The 17,802-nt window shown below is 51.7% G+C and overlaps 1 protein-coding gene across 11 annotated transcripts in view; it reads left to right on the top strand.

Moving 5' to 3' along the window:
- Positions 1-17,802, top strand: part of KDM2B (lysine demethylase 2B) — a 114,854-nt gene that overhangs the window by 40,149 nt on the left and 56,903 nt on the right. For all 11 annotated transcript variants that reach the window (XM_066260629.1, XM_066260628.1, XM_066260624.1 and 8 more), the window contains 3 exons: positions 3,049-3,164; positions 9,587-9,713; positions 13,319-13,806. In XM_066260629.1, the coding sequence (XP_066116726.1) occupies positions 3,049-3,164; positions 9,587-9,713; positions 13,319-13,806 (731 nt within the window). The remainder of the gene's footprint in view (positions 1-3,048; positions 3,165-9,586; positions 9,714-13,318; positions 13,807-17,802) is intronic.

Below are 17,802 nucleotides of genomic sequence, written 5' to 3'. Positions count from 1 at the left end.
ACCCGGGCCTGGCCTGGCATGTGGAGCGGGTTGATGCTGGTGAAGGACGCTGGTCAGGGCCTCTGCGAGGCACCACTGCATTCTGTGGCCTTGGGTTTCACCTCTGCAGCAGCTGCAAAGATAGACCAATAAGGCCTTTGGATTCTGAGCATCCACCTTGTGGGCAGGACTCCATGTACCCCTGCTGTCCTTGGCTCCCTCAGGTCTCAGAGACTACCCATCGGTAGGTTTTGTGGGTCACCCGCTTTCCTTCCACAACCACATCTGTCCCTTGTCGCTTGGCCTGAATAGCCTGTGTTATTGCCTACATATCGTCGTCGGCGACTCTGGCCTGGGACCAGGAGGCAGATATCTGCCAGCCTCCCCAGCCCAGTAATCAACCCGGGACACCTGCTCTCTCCTGCTTCCTGGGGTGCAGCCAATGAGACGCCTTTGGGAGGGTGGAATCCAGATGGGCTTATAGATTTCCCCTCGTTGGTTCTGGAGGGAACTGTTTAAGTAGTAATGAATCAGATGTGGGGAGGGGTGCGGGGGATGGGCTGGCAGTGACTAATCCAGGGGAGGCTGCCTGACCCACCTTGGAACCCCTGGCTTGGGGAGGAAAGGAGAGTGGGCAAAAGCTTCTAGAATCCCTTGACTGGGAGTACAATTGGGAGTCCATGTTTCCTGCTTCCCTAGGTGCACCTCACTTCTATTCTGTTGTCCTCTTTGCTCACACATCAGGGTAACAGATGTAAGTCGGGTGTATCTGTTCCCACCTGCCAGGAGAGAGGGGAGAGGTGGGGGCCAGTCGGTGCGGTTTACGTGGGCGCCCGTGTGCGAAGCCCCGTGGACATCGGGGCAGATGTTTATATGGAGAGGGTTCATATTCCTCAGCTTAGCCACATGGGAGGTGGTTGTGTCTCTCACTTCATGTGGGCAGGTGAAGTCATGAAAGGGACAGTCAGGTGCCCTCTGTCACAGGATGGGTCGGTTCTGTGGACAGTCTCGAACTCGGGTCCCCTGAACCTAGCCTTTCTGTAGGATGGTAGATGGGCCTGTGCGGTATGTAGGAACAGGTCGCTGGAGTCCTTGTCCCTACTCAGGCTTCACCCCGCCACGTGTGTCTGCAGAAGTCCGGTGGTCCTTGGTCCGACATTAGGAAATGCTGCTTAAACAACACCGATGGTGGTCACAACCGCAGTAGTAATAGCATCGCGCCTCTAGGTTGAAACATAAAATGTTGAGAAAATCAGGTGGTACACAGCTGAGGCAGAGAGGCTGGAGGCTTTAAAGGCATCTGCACAGAGGGTTAAGGGGATGGGGGGGGTACAGAGCCCAGGTGACTCGGCAAGGGCACACCCGCGTGCAGAGTGGCTCCCGCTGCCATCCCCCACCCTGGGCCAGAGATGCAGGGAGCTAAAGGCGCAACCAGGTTACATAAAAGCCTTTATTCTGTGCTCTTGGCAGGCAGTCTTCTCCTGCCCTCCCCCCATAGCCGCCAACCTTGTCCCACCTGTGTCCTGCGCAGGAGAGGGCCGCTGACCCAGATGCCAGCAGCAGCCTCGCGGTTTTTGAGCTCTCTCTTCCCTGCGGCAGCTTTGCTCCAGCAGCCGTGACTGCCTGTGGCTGCCCGTGGCTGCCCGTGACTCCGGGCTGGCTTGTGTCAGCTCCTGGAAGGGAAGAGACTAGAACAGCCTGGCGGGCGGGAGGAGAGGGGACTGCAGCACCCAGCTGGGGAACCCGGCTGGCCCCTGCCTGTCTCCTCTCCCATCAGCTCATCCTGTGTCTTTCACTGGGAGAGTCTGCCTCTGTCTGTCCTTTTGGCCTCCGTGTCTTGTTTCTCGCTGAGTCTCTTTCCCTCCAGTTTGCAGGCCTGCCTGCCTCCCGGGACTCTCTATGCCTGCGCTATGCCTTTGATGCAGTGACTGCGGCATAGCGGTTCAAAACAGAGGAGCTGTCACTTACCAGCTGTGACTTCATTCAGCAAGTGACTTCTCTTCTCAGCTTCGGTTTCAGTATTTCCACACAGGATGGATTGTGACATCACCTGTCCCTTCGCTCTGTGCTGTTCCTTCTGGTCGCCGGGATCCACGTGTAGGTGTGGTCAGCACTTGGGATCTGTCCAGTTTGAGAGTTGCTGAAGGAATTAGGTGGCCTGCTTCTGTCCCTGGCCTTTATGGACCAAGCGGAGGCTGACTCCCTGGGTTCCAATCCTGATAAGTGACTTTATTTTTCTCTGTCTCAGTCTCCTCATCTGCAAATTAGAAATGACTTTCCAGGATTTTATGAGAATTAAATAAGTTAAGCCCTTAGACCAGTGCTTGGTCCAGGGTACCATTCAGGAATCATTTTCATGTTTACTGTGCCAGGCTTTGGGCTCCGAGCTCAGGGAGAGGAAAGGGCCCCCAAGTACCCCAAGCTGCTAAGAAGTAGCAGGCAGCAGGAAGACTTGTCAGCAGCTCATGGCCTGACAGGCAGAACTGATGGGGTACGGGTGTTGTGTGGCTGAGGAGGCGCCTGAAAACGGGCCTTTGTGGGTTTTGATGGCAGAAGGAGGAATCGGGCAGAGAAAAGTGTCTGGGTTCTGCAACCCTGGTAAGATGTCACTTAGTTATGGACCCAAGCAATCCTTTGTGACCTTTTCTGAAACTGGTGGTCCCGGGTATAATCCAGGAGAAGGCTCAAGGACGTCCGAAAAGCCTGAGTGATGAGGGGTTTCCAGCTCCCTGGTCGGTATGGGAGGGGACAGGGCCTGCATCTCTGTTGGCTGCTACAGCCGGGTCCAGAACAACACAAGGAAACCTTTGTCATCAAGGTCCTCAACAGGTGGGGGCTGATCTGCAGCTGCCCAGCACTCAGCCTGAGCTAGCCAGCATCACTGCCTGCAAGCGGTCCATCTGGCGGCCCTCCTGCGTCCTCTAGGCTCTAGCTGGAGCCTCGGCTTCCTGCATCAGGCAGCCCGAGCATCCTCACCTCGGTCCTGGGCCTCCTACGCCCTCCTGTATCTCCAGCACGCTGGCATCGGTGGGGCCAGTGGCTGACTTTGTCTCTCCCTCCCCACCCTAGGCTGGATCCATGCCGTCTACACCCCTGTAGACTCTCTGGTGTTCGGCGGCAACATCCTGCACAGCTTTAACGTGCCCATGCAGCTGCGGATCTACGAGATCGAGGACAGAACGCGGGTAAGACGGCTTCCTTCCCTCTGCGTGCTCACACCTGGCTCCTGAGCTCTGTGTGTGTCTGAAGACAGGTTGTACCGAAGTCCTTCTCAGGGCCCTGTCCCTCCTGCCCTCTGCCTCAGGCTGGGCCTTGGTCCTGCTTCTCCCGGGGAGGGGTTCTCATAGGAGCCCCTCCTAGGGCCCTGGCTGTTTTCTGTTTACCTCTAGGCTGGTGGCAATCAAAACCCCCTTGCCGAAGAGGAAGTCTCTTGAGAAAGCACCTTGCTATGTCAGGCCTCTTCCTCCTTCTCTCCTGGAGAAGGGAACGGAGGGAGTTAGGGGGAATTTTGCCGTGGTTGGTGCCGTGGTTCACGGGGGGGGGGGGCTAGGCCTTGGACAGAAGGTCACGTCTTGGTCATGAGTCCTCTGGGGACCCTAGATGTGATGCAGAGGTTGAGGAAGCCAGGGTCTGTGATTCCCCCGGTGTGGCCTCTGAGCTCCGTCTCTGTGTCTGCAGGGGTGCGGGTTGACGGTGATGGTTACGGCTTCTCAGACATTGAGTTTCCCCCAGTCCTACACCCCAGGACCTGACGTACGCCCTCTGCTCCATTCTGTGAAGGTCCCCCGAAAAGCACTGGCTACTTGGAACTTACCACTTTCTTTCCTGTGCTAGAACTTGACCAAGAATCCTCAAGCATTTGAGGCAGGTCGGCAGGTGGGAAACTGGGGCAGAAAGGGCCCATTTCTTCCTCTTTTTTGATTTTCTTACAGTTATTTAAATATTTAGCCTCTTTTTTTTTTAATTGAGTCAAGTCACATACAATTTCTCTCTCCATTTAAAGTGCATAATTCTCCCTGACCAGGAGGTGGCGCTGTGGATAGAGCATTGGATTGGGACGCGGAGGACCCAAGTTCAAAATTCTGAGGTCACTGGCCTGAGCGTGGGCTCACCAGCTTGTGTGCGCAGGATCACTGGCTTGAGCTTGGGACCATAGATATGACCCGATGTTCACTGGCTTGAGCCCAAGGTCACTGGTTGAACAAGGGGTCACTCGCTCTGCTGTAGTCCCACCCCCACCCCCGTCGAGGCACATATGAGAAAGCAATCAATGTACAACTAAGGTGCTGCAACGAAGAATTGATGCTTCTCATCTCTCTCCCTTTCTGTCTGTCTGTTCCTGTCTGTCTCTCTCTCTGACTCTCTCTCTGTCTCTATCCAAAAATAAATAAAGAAAAAATAAAGTGTACAGTTCAGTGGCATTTAGCACGTTTGCAGTGTTGTGCAGCCATCGCCTCTGTCTAGTTCCAGGACATTCCTCACCCCTGAAAGAAGGATTTCTCTGTTTGTGGTCACTCCCCGTTCCCTTTGCCCCAGGTTCTGGAAAGCACTGATCTGCTTCCCATCTCTGTGGACTTGCCTGTTCTGGACCTTTCGTATACATGGAATGGAACCCTGTGGCGTGGCCTCTTGTGTCTGACTTCTCTCACTCAGCGGGACGACGTTCGGCCCCACCTGTGTTGGAGCAGGTGTCGGTGCTTCCTTCCTTCTCGTGCCTGAGTCACATTCCACTGAGTGGACAGGCCATACCGTATCTTCTCGGTCTTTGCCACAGAGATGACGTTTGTGTCCCAAAGACAGGTTGCTGTGGTTGGACCCTTAAAGAAACATCTTGTAGGGGCAGGAGCCCTGGGCCCAGCATCCCTGCCTTTCTTGGTCTTGCTTTCTGGCCTTGGTCTGCATGGAATCACATAGATGAGTCAAAGTCTTAGCCACTGTGTGTGTGTTTGTGTGTGTCTGACCTTTTTCGCAGCCCTGTTCTTGACGGACCCTGTTTCCCAGGGACCACCTCAGCCACATTCTGTGGCCAAGCGCAGAAAAGGGAGCATGCCCATTGTTAGAAGGCATGTTTGCTGCCTGGGAGGCCCAGCACTGCAAAGACTGTGTCTCATCTTGGACGTTTGTTCCTTTCTTCTTTGCTACCCGCCCAATGTCCCTTTCACCATTTTGGGGGAGGCCTGCCCAGCCCTGGGCTGGAGGATGTCATACCGTGGTAACGGCACCATTTGGGTGCGAGTGGTCATCTCAGAGTCTGGATCAAGTGCTGTCTGGGGCTATGGCCAACTGTTCTCTGGCCGGTGCTGAGGAATGGGCCAGTTTATTTGGGAGCAGACTAGGAAGGGCGGGTGGGGTAGAAAAGGGAAAATCTAGAAAGAGGAGTCAGGCCCGTGACTTTCCAGGCAATTCCTGAAAGCCAGAGTCAGGCTGGGCTTTCTAAAACTTCAACTACCCCTCCCCACCCCAGGAATCTGTACCGTACATCTCAGTGAATTTGGGCCCCACCATTCTGTGAGGAGCCCAGTTCCCCTCCCCCCTCAGCAGGAGACGGGGGGTGGTGGTGGAGGAAGGTAATGGAGTGGAACTTCAAGCTTCTATGGAATAACACACACACACACACACACACACACACACACACACACGTCCAGATGAGCTTTCAGGGTCCCCTCCCCCAAGGCCCACTGTCCCTGTTGTCTGAGTGGACACCCCATCTGGTTTCCCCCAAACAGGTTGCTGGGCGGGGGTCTGGTGGGCAGGCTGGGCTGGAACCAGCGGCAAGCTGTTTAATCTGCTTTGATTTCTGGTCCTTGGTGAGGGCTTGTCCACAAGGCCCAATTGTTCATGTCTTAGGAGCCCAGGCAGACAAAAGAGGCTGGGGGGAGGGCGCCGGAAGCCCGAAAAAGTGCGGGGGCTCCTGGTCTGCTCACTATGGCTTAATTCATTCCTTCCCTACAAGCTGCTTAAGGAGGTTGTGGCCCTTTCCATGTAATTTTTCAGGAGTCCTAAAACATGGCTTTTCTTGGAAACTAAATGCAGGAGGCAGAACAGAGGACATTGTCTGTCTCTAAGCCTCGTGGTGTGAGTTCGTCTTAGGGAAAAGAATTTGCTTTTTGTGGTCCAAACTCCAGTGGCCCTTTGAGAACTCAGACTGACCCCTGGATGGGAACCCACTCCCCACCCATCTGGACCCGAGGAACCCAAAGGTTCTCCTAGGTTTAGGAAGCCATTGTCTAGCTCTCACGATTGTAATTTTTCCTGGACTGGATGACTGGTGACTTGACCTGGTGTCCTGATGACGAGCACAAACAGGGGTGCTTTGGGACTGGGGGTTTCCCTCTCCTGCCCCCATTGGAGAGTAAATCTTTCCCCTCTCGTTCTAAAAACATCAGAGGGTGGAAGAACCACGCCAACGAACGGATGTGGTGAGCTCATTTACTATTTGAAGATAGGGCCTCAACAATAATCACTACATATTTTTAACTCCAGTTAGATTGATAAGGGATAGGGATGGTCCAGATGATCATTAAACTGCTGTCTCTTTTTTTATTTATCTCCCCCTCCCCCCATTGGGTCTGGTGACAGCAGCCTTCTCAGAAAAGGTAATGCCCGCATGCCCCATTCCATCCCAGCCAGTGACTCTATTTGGAAATTGCAAATAATTTACCCTTTCTCTCACCTTTCTCTTACCATTGGACATTTTTTTCCCCATTGATTTTTTTTTTTCCAGGAGAAAAACAAATTTTTAAGCTATTTCCACCCACCCTCCTCTATTTTAGTTTTTCAAGTCCTGAGACCTGGGAGTTCTAGATGCACTGAAATAATGCCTTCGGTTCTGGCCTCCTGAGGTCACTCTGCTGTCCGAGGAAGAGCGAAGGCCGGGCGCCTCTCCAGTGGGCCTTTGGGAACTCAGGCTGACCCCTGGAGTCACCCACTGATGAACCCCCCCACCCCCGAGGCAGGGAGCAGTGCATGCTTTCTGACCGCCTTGCCTTTTGGCAGCGAACGACTCAGTTTGATGAGGCTCCGATTTTGTCAACAAATAATGTTGAGCAATCGTGTGTTTAATGTTCCCAGGCATGTGGCTGAAACCTTTTGAAGGCGAAGGGTGGAAGGCGACAACCCATTTGTAAGTCAATTCTTTGCCAATTTTGTTTCCCTGCCGTGTGCTCTCTTGGAAAAAAAAATAAAGTAAAATTTAAAAAAAGAATTTTAATTTTTTCATCAGCATTTGTTTTCATCCAGCTGGTTTCCCTTGGGCTCAGCCACAGGAAGGGGAGACATGTCTTCCTCTCCTGAAATATAGCCAGAAAAAAAAAAATTTTTTTTCCCCCTCCATGATCTACAAAGATTCTCGGGCACCAAGGTGTCCGTCCATGCAAAGTTGGTTTGGACAGTCTCCCCAAGTTGCAAAAGTCAAAAGCAACTTTCGTGTTTTACCAGTTGGGTCAAAAGACAGGAGATGAAGTGAGATGAAGTGAGAAACGGTCTGAGAAGAGGCGGGCCAGCCTGTCCTCAGCTTGCTTGAGGTCTTGGCCGTCTGTTTCAAAATCCTTTGGCTTCTGTTCTGGAGCAGGGCTGGGGCTGAGACACCCCCAAACCTTTCTTCATAGGAGGTCAGGGTCTGCCTCAGGCTAAAGAGCCTCTTTTCCTTTTTAAACTCCAGAGGGCACTGATCTGGTGACTGGGAATACAAAACAAAACAAAACAAAAAACAAAACAAAAAAGGTCATTATTAAATGTACTATCCCAGCAATAAAACTGGGGTTCTTGGGAAAGTAGCTGGAGCCAAGAAAACCATGAAATGATGTTCCGAACACCATGCATATCTTCGCCCCCCCAAGCATGCAGCTGCCAGGATCTCATTCCCAAACATACCACCCACCAGAGAGGCAGAGAGGTCACATGGACCCAATCTGCAGATGGGAGAAGTGAAGCCCCCCAGTGTGGGAAAAGGGCCTCGCAGTGGGGTCTGGATGAGGAACTGAGAGCTGGGACTCTTAAATGGGGCAAGGTTGGGGGCTTTTCCAGGCGGGCACTGTCAGAGAGGCAGGTTATAGCATCTGAGGGTACATGGTGGACCGGGGTCTGCTCGTCTTTGTCTGCGTCCCACATGTAGAATGTTGCCTGTTGATTGTCATCTCAGAAAGGAGAGTATGCTTTTGCTTAATGCCCCGCTCCCTGAGTTCCTGCGAGATAGGAGAGGTGGACGGGGGTCTCTGACCCCTGCAAAGGTCCCTTGAAGCAGACACACCCTCAGCGAGAAGGCAGGTGAGCAGGTCAGGCAGGCGAGTGTGAACACACAGGGTCTGTAAGTAGCCTTGGAGAAGAGGGGCCTGGCGGTAGGAGAGGGACCACCCTCCCAACATTGTACGTCCTCCCTTGCCTGCTCAGGATGGAGTTTCTGGAAGGTTCATCTGGGCCAGGGCTGCCTATGGTATTGCTTCTTCCCTTCTTTTGCTCTCATCTCACCCATATAGACCCCATCTGTTGCCACCCATTGGAATCCCCCTGGGCCCAGCCAGGGCTTTTCACAGTTCTGGTGCAGGAAGCTATGAGCATCTGTATTTTCCTCTCCTATATGAAACAACGGAAAGGGGATCTGTCTTGCCTGACCTGTGGTGGCGCAGTGGATAAAGCGTCGACCTGGAAATGCTGAGGTCGCCGGTTCGAAAACCTGGACTTGCCTGGTCAAGGCACATATGGGAGTTGATGCTTCTAGCTCCTCCTCCCCTTCTCTCTCTGTCTCTCCTTTCTCTCTCCCTGTCTCTCCCTCTCCTCTCTGAAAAAAATGAATAAATAAAAAAAAATGTTTAAAAAAAAAAAAAAGAAAGGGGATCTGTCTGGACTCCTGCTCCAGACCTGGGGGTGTATCCCTTGGTGTTGGGGTTACACGGAGGACTTCCTTGTGCCCAAAGGACTTTCTTGGGAATACAGACTGGGCAGTGCCCAGTGGTGGTGGAGAAGGAACAGGGGGTAGAGTCCTCTGAGGCCCCGCCCTTAGAGCAGGCGAGGCCACACCCCTCCATCCTCATTGGCCAGCCTGGTGTGTGGCCTCTTCCCCCAGATTGTAGGAGATGCTTACTTAGTAATAGCCTGTCTGCACGTGGGTAAGGTTTGGGGATTGATTTCTGTTTTTCAAAGGGGAGGGAGGGGATGGCAAAGTTGGGGAGAGCATTTTTTGAGAACAACCAGGAGCCCACTTCTGCTGTAGCTAGAATCAGGCAGTGGCTTGCATTGGTGGGTCCCCGCACCCGCAGTCAGCAGGTCAGGAGACAACTTCTTTCTCTGCTCCTCACAGAAGCACAAAGCGGACCTCATCTGCCTTCCACAGCAGCGCGCGGCTCAGGGAACCTTAAAATGAAGCTCTCACCTAGGCCCCTTCCTCCCCTATTCCTCCTCATTTGAGCATGCTACTGGTGTTTCCCCTCTCAGCGCCTCCCTCCTGCCCTGCAGCCCCGCCCCCCCCCCATTATTTTCCTTCACACCATTTGTGCTCTTGAGAAGATGATGAAAATAACCCCCCCCCCAACCTCCACCCCCTCGAATCTCTCCTGCCTTTTCTCCTTGGCCCTCCAGAAACTGACCTTGGCCCCTGGCTTTTTGCTTTCAGGTGCAGCCCAAATTTCGTTACCCCTTCTACTATGAGATGTGCTGGTATGTTTTGGAGAGATACGTGTACTGTGTGACCCAGCGGTCCCACCTCACCCAGGAATACCAGAGAGAATCGATGCTGATTGGTGAGTGAGCAGCAGGCTGCACTGCCTCAGCCACTCGGCTGGGGCAGAAACCATACTTTTTTATGTTTTAGTGGTGCCCTTGCGAGTCCCTGGGTTCTGGGAATTCGTCTGAGCCCAAGTGTTGGGCAGATTCCTAGAAACACCTTTGTAGGGGGAAGCCTCTTGTTAGCTTCTCACTTGGAATACAGAGAGAAAATGAAATCATGACCCTAAGAGAGTCACGTTGGTGGACTTCAGGTCTTGCTGGTGACTCTGTGGTTGTGGGGAGGGCCCAGTCCTGGACATGACTGCTGAAGCGGGTTCTTTTTATTCCGTAGTAGACACCAGCGGACTCCCCCCCCACCACCACCCTTCATGCCCTGGAAGTTGTTTTTTTGTCTACATAAGAGCAGGCCCATCAGATGCAGCCAACCTCCCAAATACCAGGCCAGCTTTGAGCCAGCCAGGGGTGTGGCCCGGGCTGGAGATGGGCAGGAGACGCAAGCCTGGCAGAGCGATGGGTGGTTTTGAGCCGCAGCTGCAGTGTCTTACCCCGCTGCTGTTACTTAAAAGGACATTCTTCCTCTAGAATGCTCAGGTCTTGTATCTTGCTGCACAGATGCCCGCCTCGAAGTTGCATTTAGCAGTGACAGTCCCGCTTCTTCCCTCTGCTCTATCACTACTGAGGGGTTTTCCTGGATGCGGAGTCCGCTGTGCCTCCGTGATTTCATCTTTCTCATCACGGAATAGAAAAACTATTTTCCTCACTAAACCTTCTTCCTTCCTTTGACTCCTATCCTTAGTGACTTTAGGGATTGGTTTCAGGTGGGCATATGATGGGAATCAAATATATCTACTGGGCTTTTTCTGTTATAGCGAGAGAGAGAGAGAGAGAGAGAGAGAGAGAGAGAGAGAGAGAGAGAGAAAGGGGACAGACAGGGATAAACAGGAAGGGAGAGAAATGAGAAACATCAGTTCTTTGTCGTGGCATCTTAGCTGTTCATTGATGGCTTTCTCATATGTGCCTTGATGGGGGGGGGGGGGACTACAGAAGAGTGTATGACCCCTTGCTCAAGCCAGCGACCTTGGGGTCATGTCTTATGATCCCATGCTCAAGCCAGCGACCCCACACTCGAGCTGATGAGCCTGTGCTCAAGCTGTATTATCCCACATTCAAGCTGGCGATTTCGAGGTTTCAAACCTGAATCTTCCGCATCCCAGGCTGACGTTCTGTCTACTGCGCCACCATCTGGTCAGGCTCTGCTGAGGTTTTATTGGGAAGTGTTCATCCGTCTCTCAGAAATTGAGTTTGACTGATGGGGAGCAGGGGTTGGGAGTTCTGTTGTAAGTTCTATCAGGTGATGCGACATTCTGGTGTGAAAAATACCGAAACCCTACAACCTGCTCTTCTGAAGCAAGCCTCCAGCCTGGGAGGGGATAGAAATGAGTCTGAAATAGCGTGAGAACCATGGTGATTGCAGTTGTTGTATATACATTCCTGGGGGAACTGAAGGCTTGATCTTTTTTTTTTTTTTTTTGCATTTTTCTGAAGCTGGAAACAGAGAGAGACAGTCAGACAGACTCCTGTATGCACCCGACCGGGATCCACCCGGCACGCCCACCATGGGGCGATGCTCTGCCCACCAGGGGGCGATGCTCTGCCCATCCTGGGCATCACCATGTTGCGACCAGAGCCACTCTAGCGCCCAAGGCAGAGGCCACAGAGCCATCCCCAGCGCCTGGACCATCTTTTGCTCCAATGGAGCCTTGGCTGCGGGAGGGGAAGAGAGAGACAGAGAGGAAGGCGTGGCGGAGGGGTGGAGAAGCAAATGGGCACTTCTCTTGTGTGCCCTGGCCGGGAATCGAACCCGGGTCCTCCGCTGAAGGCTTGATTTGGTGGCAGTTCCCAGCCTGGGAAGTGAGGGTCACTTCTCTCATGTGGCTATTTAGCTGTATATCCCCGATTCCGGGAGGCCAGCTTGAGCCAGCGTTTGGGTCATTGGTACCCACTTGTTTCTCAGACTTATTGCCACTGTTTTCTCCGCCTCTCTACTCCCTCTGCCAAAGAGAAGGGGAGATGTCAGGGAAACACCTCATGAATGGAATGCTAGTTGTATGACAGGCATCATGCTCCGTGATGCCTTGTGTAATCCTCACACCAGGGCCTTCAGAGGAAGTAGTCTTTGCCTTATGTTTTTTAAAGAACGTTATGGGAACATAGTTCACGTAGCCTACAAGTCACTGAGTGGGTTCTCTAATGCAGTGGTCCCCAATCTTTTTTGGACCACGGACCAGTTTAATGTCAAAAAATATTTTCATGGACCAGCCTTTAGGGTGGGACGGATAAATGTATCACGTGACCGAGACAAGCGTCAAGAGTGAGTCTTAGACGGATGTAACAGAGGGAATCTGGTCATTTAAAAAAAATAAAACATTGTTCAGACTTAAATATAAATAAAGCGGAAATAACGTAAGTTATTTATTCTTTCTCTGCAGACCGGTACCAAATGGCCCATAGACCGGTACCGGTCCGTGGCCCGGGGGTTGGGGACCACTGCTCTAATGGTTTTGAGTCGTGCAGCCATCACCACAGTTAAGTTTTAGAGCATTCATTGCCCCAGAGTGCAACCTGCACCCTTCCGTTACTGTCTTACCTCATACCCTCTCCCCCAGCCTGCAGCACTCATCTGGTTTCTGTCTCTACGGATTTTTTGTTGTTGTTGTTCTGGACATTTAAATGAGGGCGATCACACATACTATATGCTCTTTTGTCTTACTTTCTTTTTTTTGTAGTGAGAGAGAAAGAGGGACAGACAAGACAGGAAGGGAGACAGATGAGAAGCATCAACTCTTTGTTGCAGCACCTTAGTTGTTCATTGATTACTTCCTCATATGTTCCTTGATCAGGGAGGGGGTGCTCCAGCAGACTGAGTGACCCCTTCCTCAAGCCAGCGACCTTGGGCTTCAAGCCAGTGGCCTTTTGGGCTCAAGCCAGCGACCAGGGGGTCATGTCTATGATCCCATGTTCAAGCCAGTGACCCCGTGCTTGAGCTGGTGAGCCTGTACTCAAGCAGGATGAGTCCATAGTCCATACTCAACTGGCGACCTTGGGGTTTTGAACCTGAGTCCTCAGCATCCCAAGCCTATGCTCTACTCATTGAGTCACCGCCTGGTCAGGCACTATTTTTTTTTCTTAATTTTTATTTATTGGGTATAGAGAGAGAGGAAGAGAGAGAGACAGGAACATCTATCTGTTCCTGTACATGCCCTGAACAGGGATCAAACTGGGCAACCTCTATACTTTGGGACAATGCTCTAACCCACCAAGTTATCCGTCCAGGTCTCTTTTGTCTTACTTTTATATGTTGAAAACTAAAATAACAGGTGTGTTCAGAGAGGTGCAGCAACTTAATCTGGGTACACACAGCTGGAGGAAGCTGAGCTGGGATTTGAGCCTGTGTCTGACTGACAGCACCTTTCTAGAAGCTGAAGGATACCCAGACCTTTAGATCGATCCCCAGAGCAGCAGGGAGACATAGTGAGTAAAGGTCCAGGGACTTCTGGCAGGGAGTTTGGGGCGTTCGTCTCAGTTTTTCTTGTGATCCCTTTGTCCACATCCCCTGTAGATGCCCCAAGAAAGCCCAGTATAGACGGCTTCTCATCTGATTCCTGGCTGGAGATGGAGGAGGAGTCTTGTGAACAGCAGCCCCAGGAGGAAGAAAAAGAGGAGGAGGAGGAAGAGGAGGAGGAGGAAGAGGGTGCAGATAAGGTGCCCAAGCCACCTGCCGATGGCCCTGCCTCACCCACCAGCACCCCCTCTGAGGACCAGGAGCCCCCCGGAAAGAAGCCCAAAGCGCCTGCCCTGCGGTTCCTCAAAAGGACTTTGTCTAACGAGTCAGAAGACAGTGTCAAGTCCACGACAATGCCCGTAGACTACCCTAGGATGCCCACTGGCTCGCCTACCACTGAGGTCTCTGCCAAATGGACCCACCTCACCGAGTTTGAACTGAAGGGCCTGAAAGCTCTGGTGGAGAAACTTGAATCCCTCCCGGAAAACAAGAAGTGTGTCCCCGAGGGCATCGAGGACCCCCAGGCACTCCTGGAGGGTGTGAAGGTGGGCAGGGAGCCATGTCTGGGGCTGGGCAGCTCAGGGCTGGGCAAGTTCTGTTCAAAGCATAGCTTTCCAAGGACAGCTCCGCTCAGAGTGGCTTGGTGCAGGCCATCCTTGGGGCATGTCCATGCATGGAGAGGGGCCTCTGGTCCAGGCGAGCTCATCTAGGGTGTCCAAGTGGAGGCCACTGTTGAGACCTGCAGGGAATCTCGGTGGAAACTGGCTCTGTGGTTGATGATTTCTTTCTCATACTTGTTGGAATTTGAGGATTTGCCGGCAGTAGGCGCTGTGGGTACACGGAGAGTGCTGCTGTCGGTTTTGGGGTCAGACTCCACCTTCCTGGTCAGAGAGATTTGTGTTCTGAGTTGGCTTTCTCTGGGACAGGGATCCATTTGAGAATTCTCTCTCTTTATTTTTTTTCTGTTTTCTTGTATGTACCGGGATTGAACCCACAACCTCGGCATATTGGAACGACGCTCTAACCAACTCAGCTACCTGGCCAGGGCAGAACATGTATCCCAGGGGTCCCCAAACTACGGCCCGCAGGCCGCATGCGGCCCCCTGAGGCCATTTATCTGGCCCCCGCCACACTTCCAGAAGGGGCACCTCTTTCATTGGTGGTCAGTGAGAGGAGCATAGTTCCCATTGAAATACTGGTCAGTTTGTTGATTTAAATTTACTTGTTCTTTATTTTAAATATTGTATTTGTTCCCGTTTTGTTTTTTTACTTTAAAATAAGATATGTGCAGAGTGCATAGGGATTTGTTCATAGTTTTTTTTATAGTCCGGCCCTCCAACAGTCTGAGGGACAGTGAACTGACCCCCTGTGTAAAAAGTTTGGGGACCCCTGATGTATCCATTTCATTTGACCAAGTGGTGCATCCTGGTGGGCTACGTGGCCCCCCGGGGTTCAGAGGTCTCCCAGTAGAGCCTAATTATTGAGCCAATTTTCACTGAGCACCAGTTGTGCTGTCGGTTGGGGAACAGAAAGAAGGGGGTCATAGTCACTGCCCTCCGGTGATTCACTGTCTAGCAGGAAAACGGGCAGGTAAGGAAAGGAGACAGGGAATTAAATGCCAGTGAGCATTCTGTCTGTACTCAGGGTGTGAGAGCAGGCCAGGGCCCTGGGGTAGTTATGCAGAGGGCATCTGAGCTGGGCTTTGGAGGCTGCGTAGGAGTCCTGCAGATGGGGAAGGCCGTTAGAAGCAGAGTGCTGAAGAACAGGTGTTTTAAGAACTCGGAAATACACTGAGCAGCCTTGTCCTGTTGTCATCATAATCGTGACACTCATTGAAAGCTTACCACTACCAGGTAAGAGAGCTAGGAAGGTGGTAGCTAACCTTATCATCTACCATTCCCCAATGAGGATGTCGGCTCAGAAAGGTCAGGGGACATGCCTGGGGACAGGCCTCCTAGACTCACAGGAAAATTGGAGCGGCTGCTAGCATCTCTGAATATGACGTGGCCAGGAGCCGGCCTGGATAGAGTGGACCATGGTGTCTTCCGGAGTTGGGGACTTCCTGCTCGTCAGGCTAAGCTGTCCCTCCTTCACAGTCTCTGACCCAGGGAAGATTTTTGAAGCCGAAGCTGACCTTCAGAGTGCGAGTGTTGTCACAGGGTTAGCAGCTTCCTCCTGGCTGCACACTCAGGCCCCTGTCCCATCTTCCCAGATGTTGGGAGTTTTCTTGCACTGGCTGAGAAATAAAACAGCTCAGGAAAGTGGGTCCAAGAAAGAATTCTTAGCTGCCGCCTACTGCCGCCACTACCAGTGAGTCTTGTTTCTAATCAATGGGCTTTCCTCTCTGATGACTGACCAGTTATGATCTTTGGCTGGTGTTGCAAGACGAAGTCTTCTTTCCTTCTCTGCATTTTTCCGGGACCTCAGATGACTGCTTGTGATGGCTTACAATAATCAGAGCCCTGGGATGGGAGACTGTCCCCAAAATGAGTCAGTCTGGAGATGGCTAGGTTTTTTGGCTTTTATCGTTGTTCTTTTCATTTATAGTATATTTTCTGATTCTTAAAATTTTTTTTTTTAAGCGAGACAGAGACAGACAGAGTCAGAGAGGGGCAGACAAAGACACACAGGAGAGAGAGATGAGAAGCATGAATTCTTCGTTGAGGCACCTTAGTTGTTCATTGATTGCTTTCTCATATGTGCCTTGACTGGGGAGCTCCAACAGAGCGAGTGACCCCTTGCTCAAACCAGCGACCTTGGGCTTCAAGCCAGTGACCATGGGGTTATGTCTATGATCCCAGCCAGCGACCCCACGCTCAAGCTGATGAGCCCACGTTCAAGCTGGTGAGCCCAAGTTCAAGCCGGCGACCTCAGGTTATCGAACCTGGGTCCTCAGCCTCCCGGGCCAACACTCTATCCATTGCGCCACCACCTGGGCAGGCTTAGTTTTTTGATTTAGGCATTTATGAAACTTTATCAGAGACTTCTGATGCATTGTGGGTCGGAGGTTGAGAGAACAAAGAAGGGACATGGTGGCTCCTTCCACGTGAGTCTTCTCAAGCTTTTCTCTCTCGTCTGTGGCTGGCGGTGAAGAGTGTTGTGGGAGGAATACTGGGCTCAGCGTCAGCGGACCTTGGTTCGATGTCTGCTCCTTCGGGTTTTAGCGGTGTGACGTGGGCTTGTCACAGAACTCCTTTGAGCTTAATTAAAATGAAACCTCTTCCATTGTTTGCTGCCCAAATGCCCACAATGACTTCAGATGAGGAAATGTGTTTGAAATCATCTGATAAACTGTGACACTGAATGCAAGATGACTTCTCGGTGACTGTTGAACAAAGGCTGATGGGAACCGAGGTGTGGCCAGTTAGTTACCTGTCACAGGGAAGAGTGGCTTTGGCGTTTCTCCACAGAGGAGACATTTGGTACTGATTGATGCACATGAGTTCATTTTGTTTTGGCCGGGGGCTCAGGTGGGACTCCCTGATGATGGGCCATCCACGATAGACTTGAGAAAATCGCGTGGCTCAGAACTGCGACTGTGTTCCTTTCAGAGTGGAACTAAAGGAGATGGACTCCCTTCCCCCTGCTCCCACCCATCTCCTTTTATTGAATTTATTGTGGTGACACTGGTTAACAAAACTATATAGGTTTTGGGTGCACAATTTCACAAAACATCTCTGTACACCGTGTTGTGTGTTCACCACCTCAAGTAAAACCCTTTATCCTTCCTGAACCCCTGCCCCCTGTCCCAGGAGACAGGCTGTTGAGAGGCACAGGCTTGGCTGACAATTTCAAAGTCATCTGCAGGCCTGGGAAGGAGGATCTGCAGAGAAAACCCTTTTTTCCTAAACACTGTTAGGTTCATCTTCAACCCAGCGCTCCCCAGTCCTCTGGGTTTTACGTTCCAGGCGTGTTTGAATATAGTCACCCAGTGGTGGCTCGTGGGGTTGCACCCCCCTTCCCAAGTTCCGGAACCATCTGGGCTCGCTGAGAATGAGGGGGGGAAAGCAGCGTACCTTTCAGAAGGGAAAAACACTTTCAAGAGTCCAATGTAAGCTGCCTTCTTGGGGAATAGAGAATGTAACTTTTTTTTTTTAATTGTGGTAAAATACGCACAAACCCTTGCCATTATTTATTTATTTATTTATTCATTCATTCATTCATTTTACTTACTTGATCAGCAGGTTAGATTCTTTAAGAAGGAAACATTGTAACCACTGCAATGTACAGCTCAGTGGCAACAAGCACATTCACAATATTTGTGCAGCTACTGCTGCTCTGTCCAGTTTAGAACCTTGTCACCCCAGACAGCACCTTATGCCCCTTATCAGTCACTTCCCATGTCCCCCTCCCTCCAGTATGCTTTCAGTCTTTATGCATTTACCTATTCTGGGTATTTGCTATATGAAAACTTTTTTGTTGTGGTGGTGACAGAGAGACAGAGAGAGGGACAAGTAGGGATAGACAGTCAGGAAGGGAGAGAAATAAGGATCAATTCTTCGTTGTGGTACCTTGGTTGTTCATTGATTACTTTCTCATAT

The sequence above is a fragment of the Saccopteryx bilineata genome, chromosome 2, assembly GCF_036850765.1.
Source record: "Saccopteryx bilineata isolate mSacBil1 chromosome 2, mSacBil1_pri_phased_curated, whole genome shotgun sequence".
NCBI lineage: Eukaryota > Metazoa > Chordata > Mammalia > Chiroptera > Emballonuridae > Saccopteryx > Saccopteryx bilineata.
This window is presented reverse-complemented; position numbering and strand designations above follow the sequence as displayed.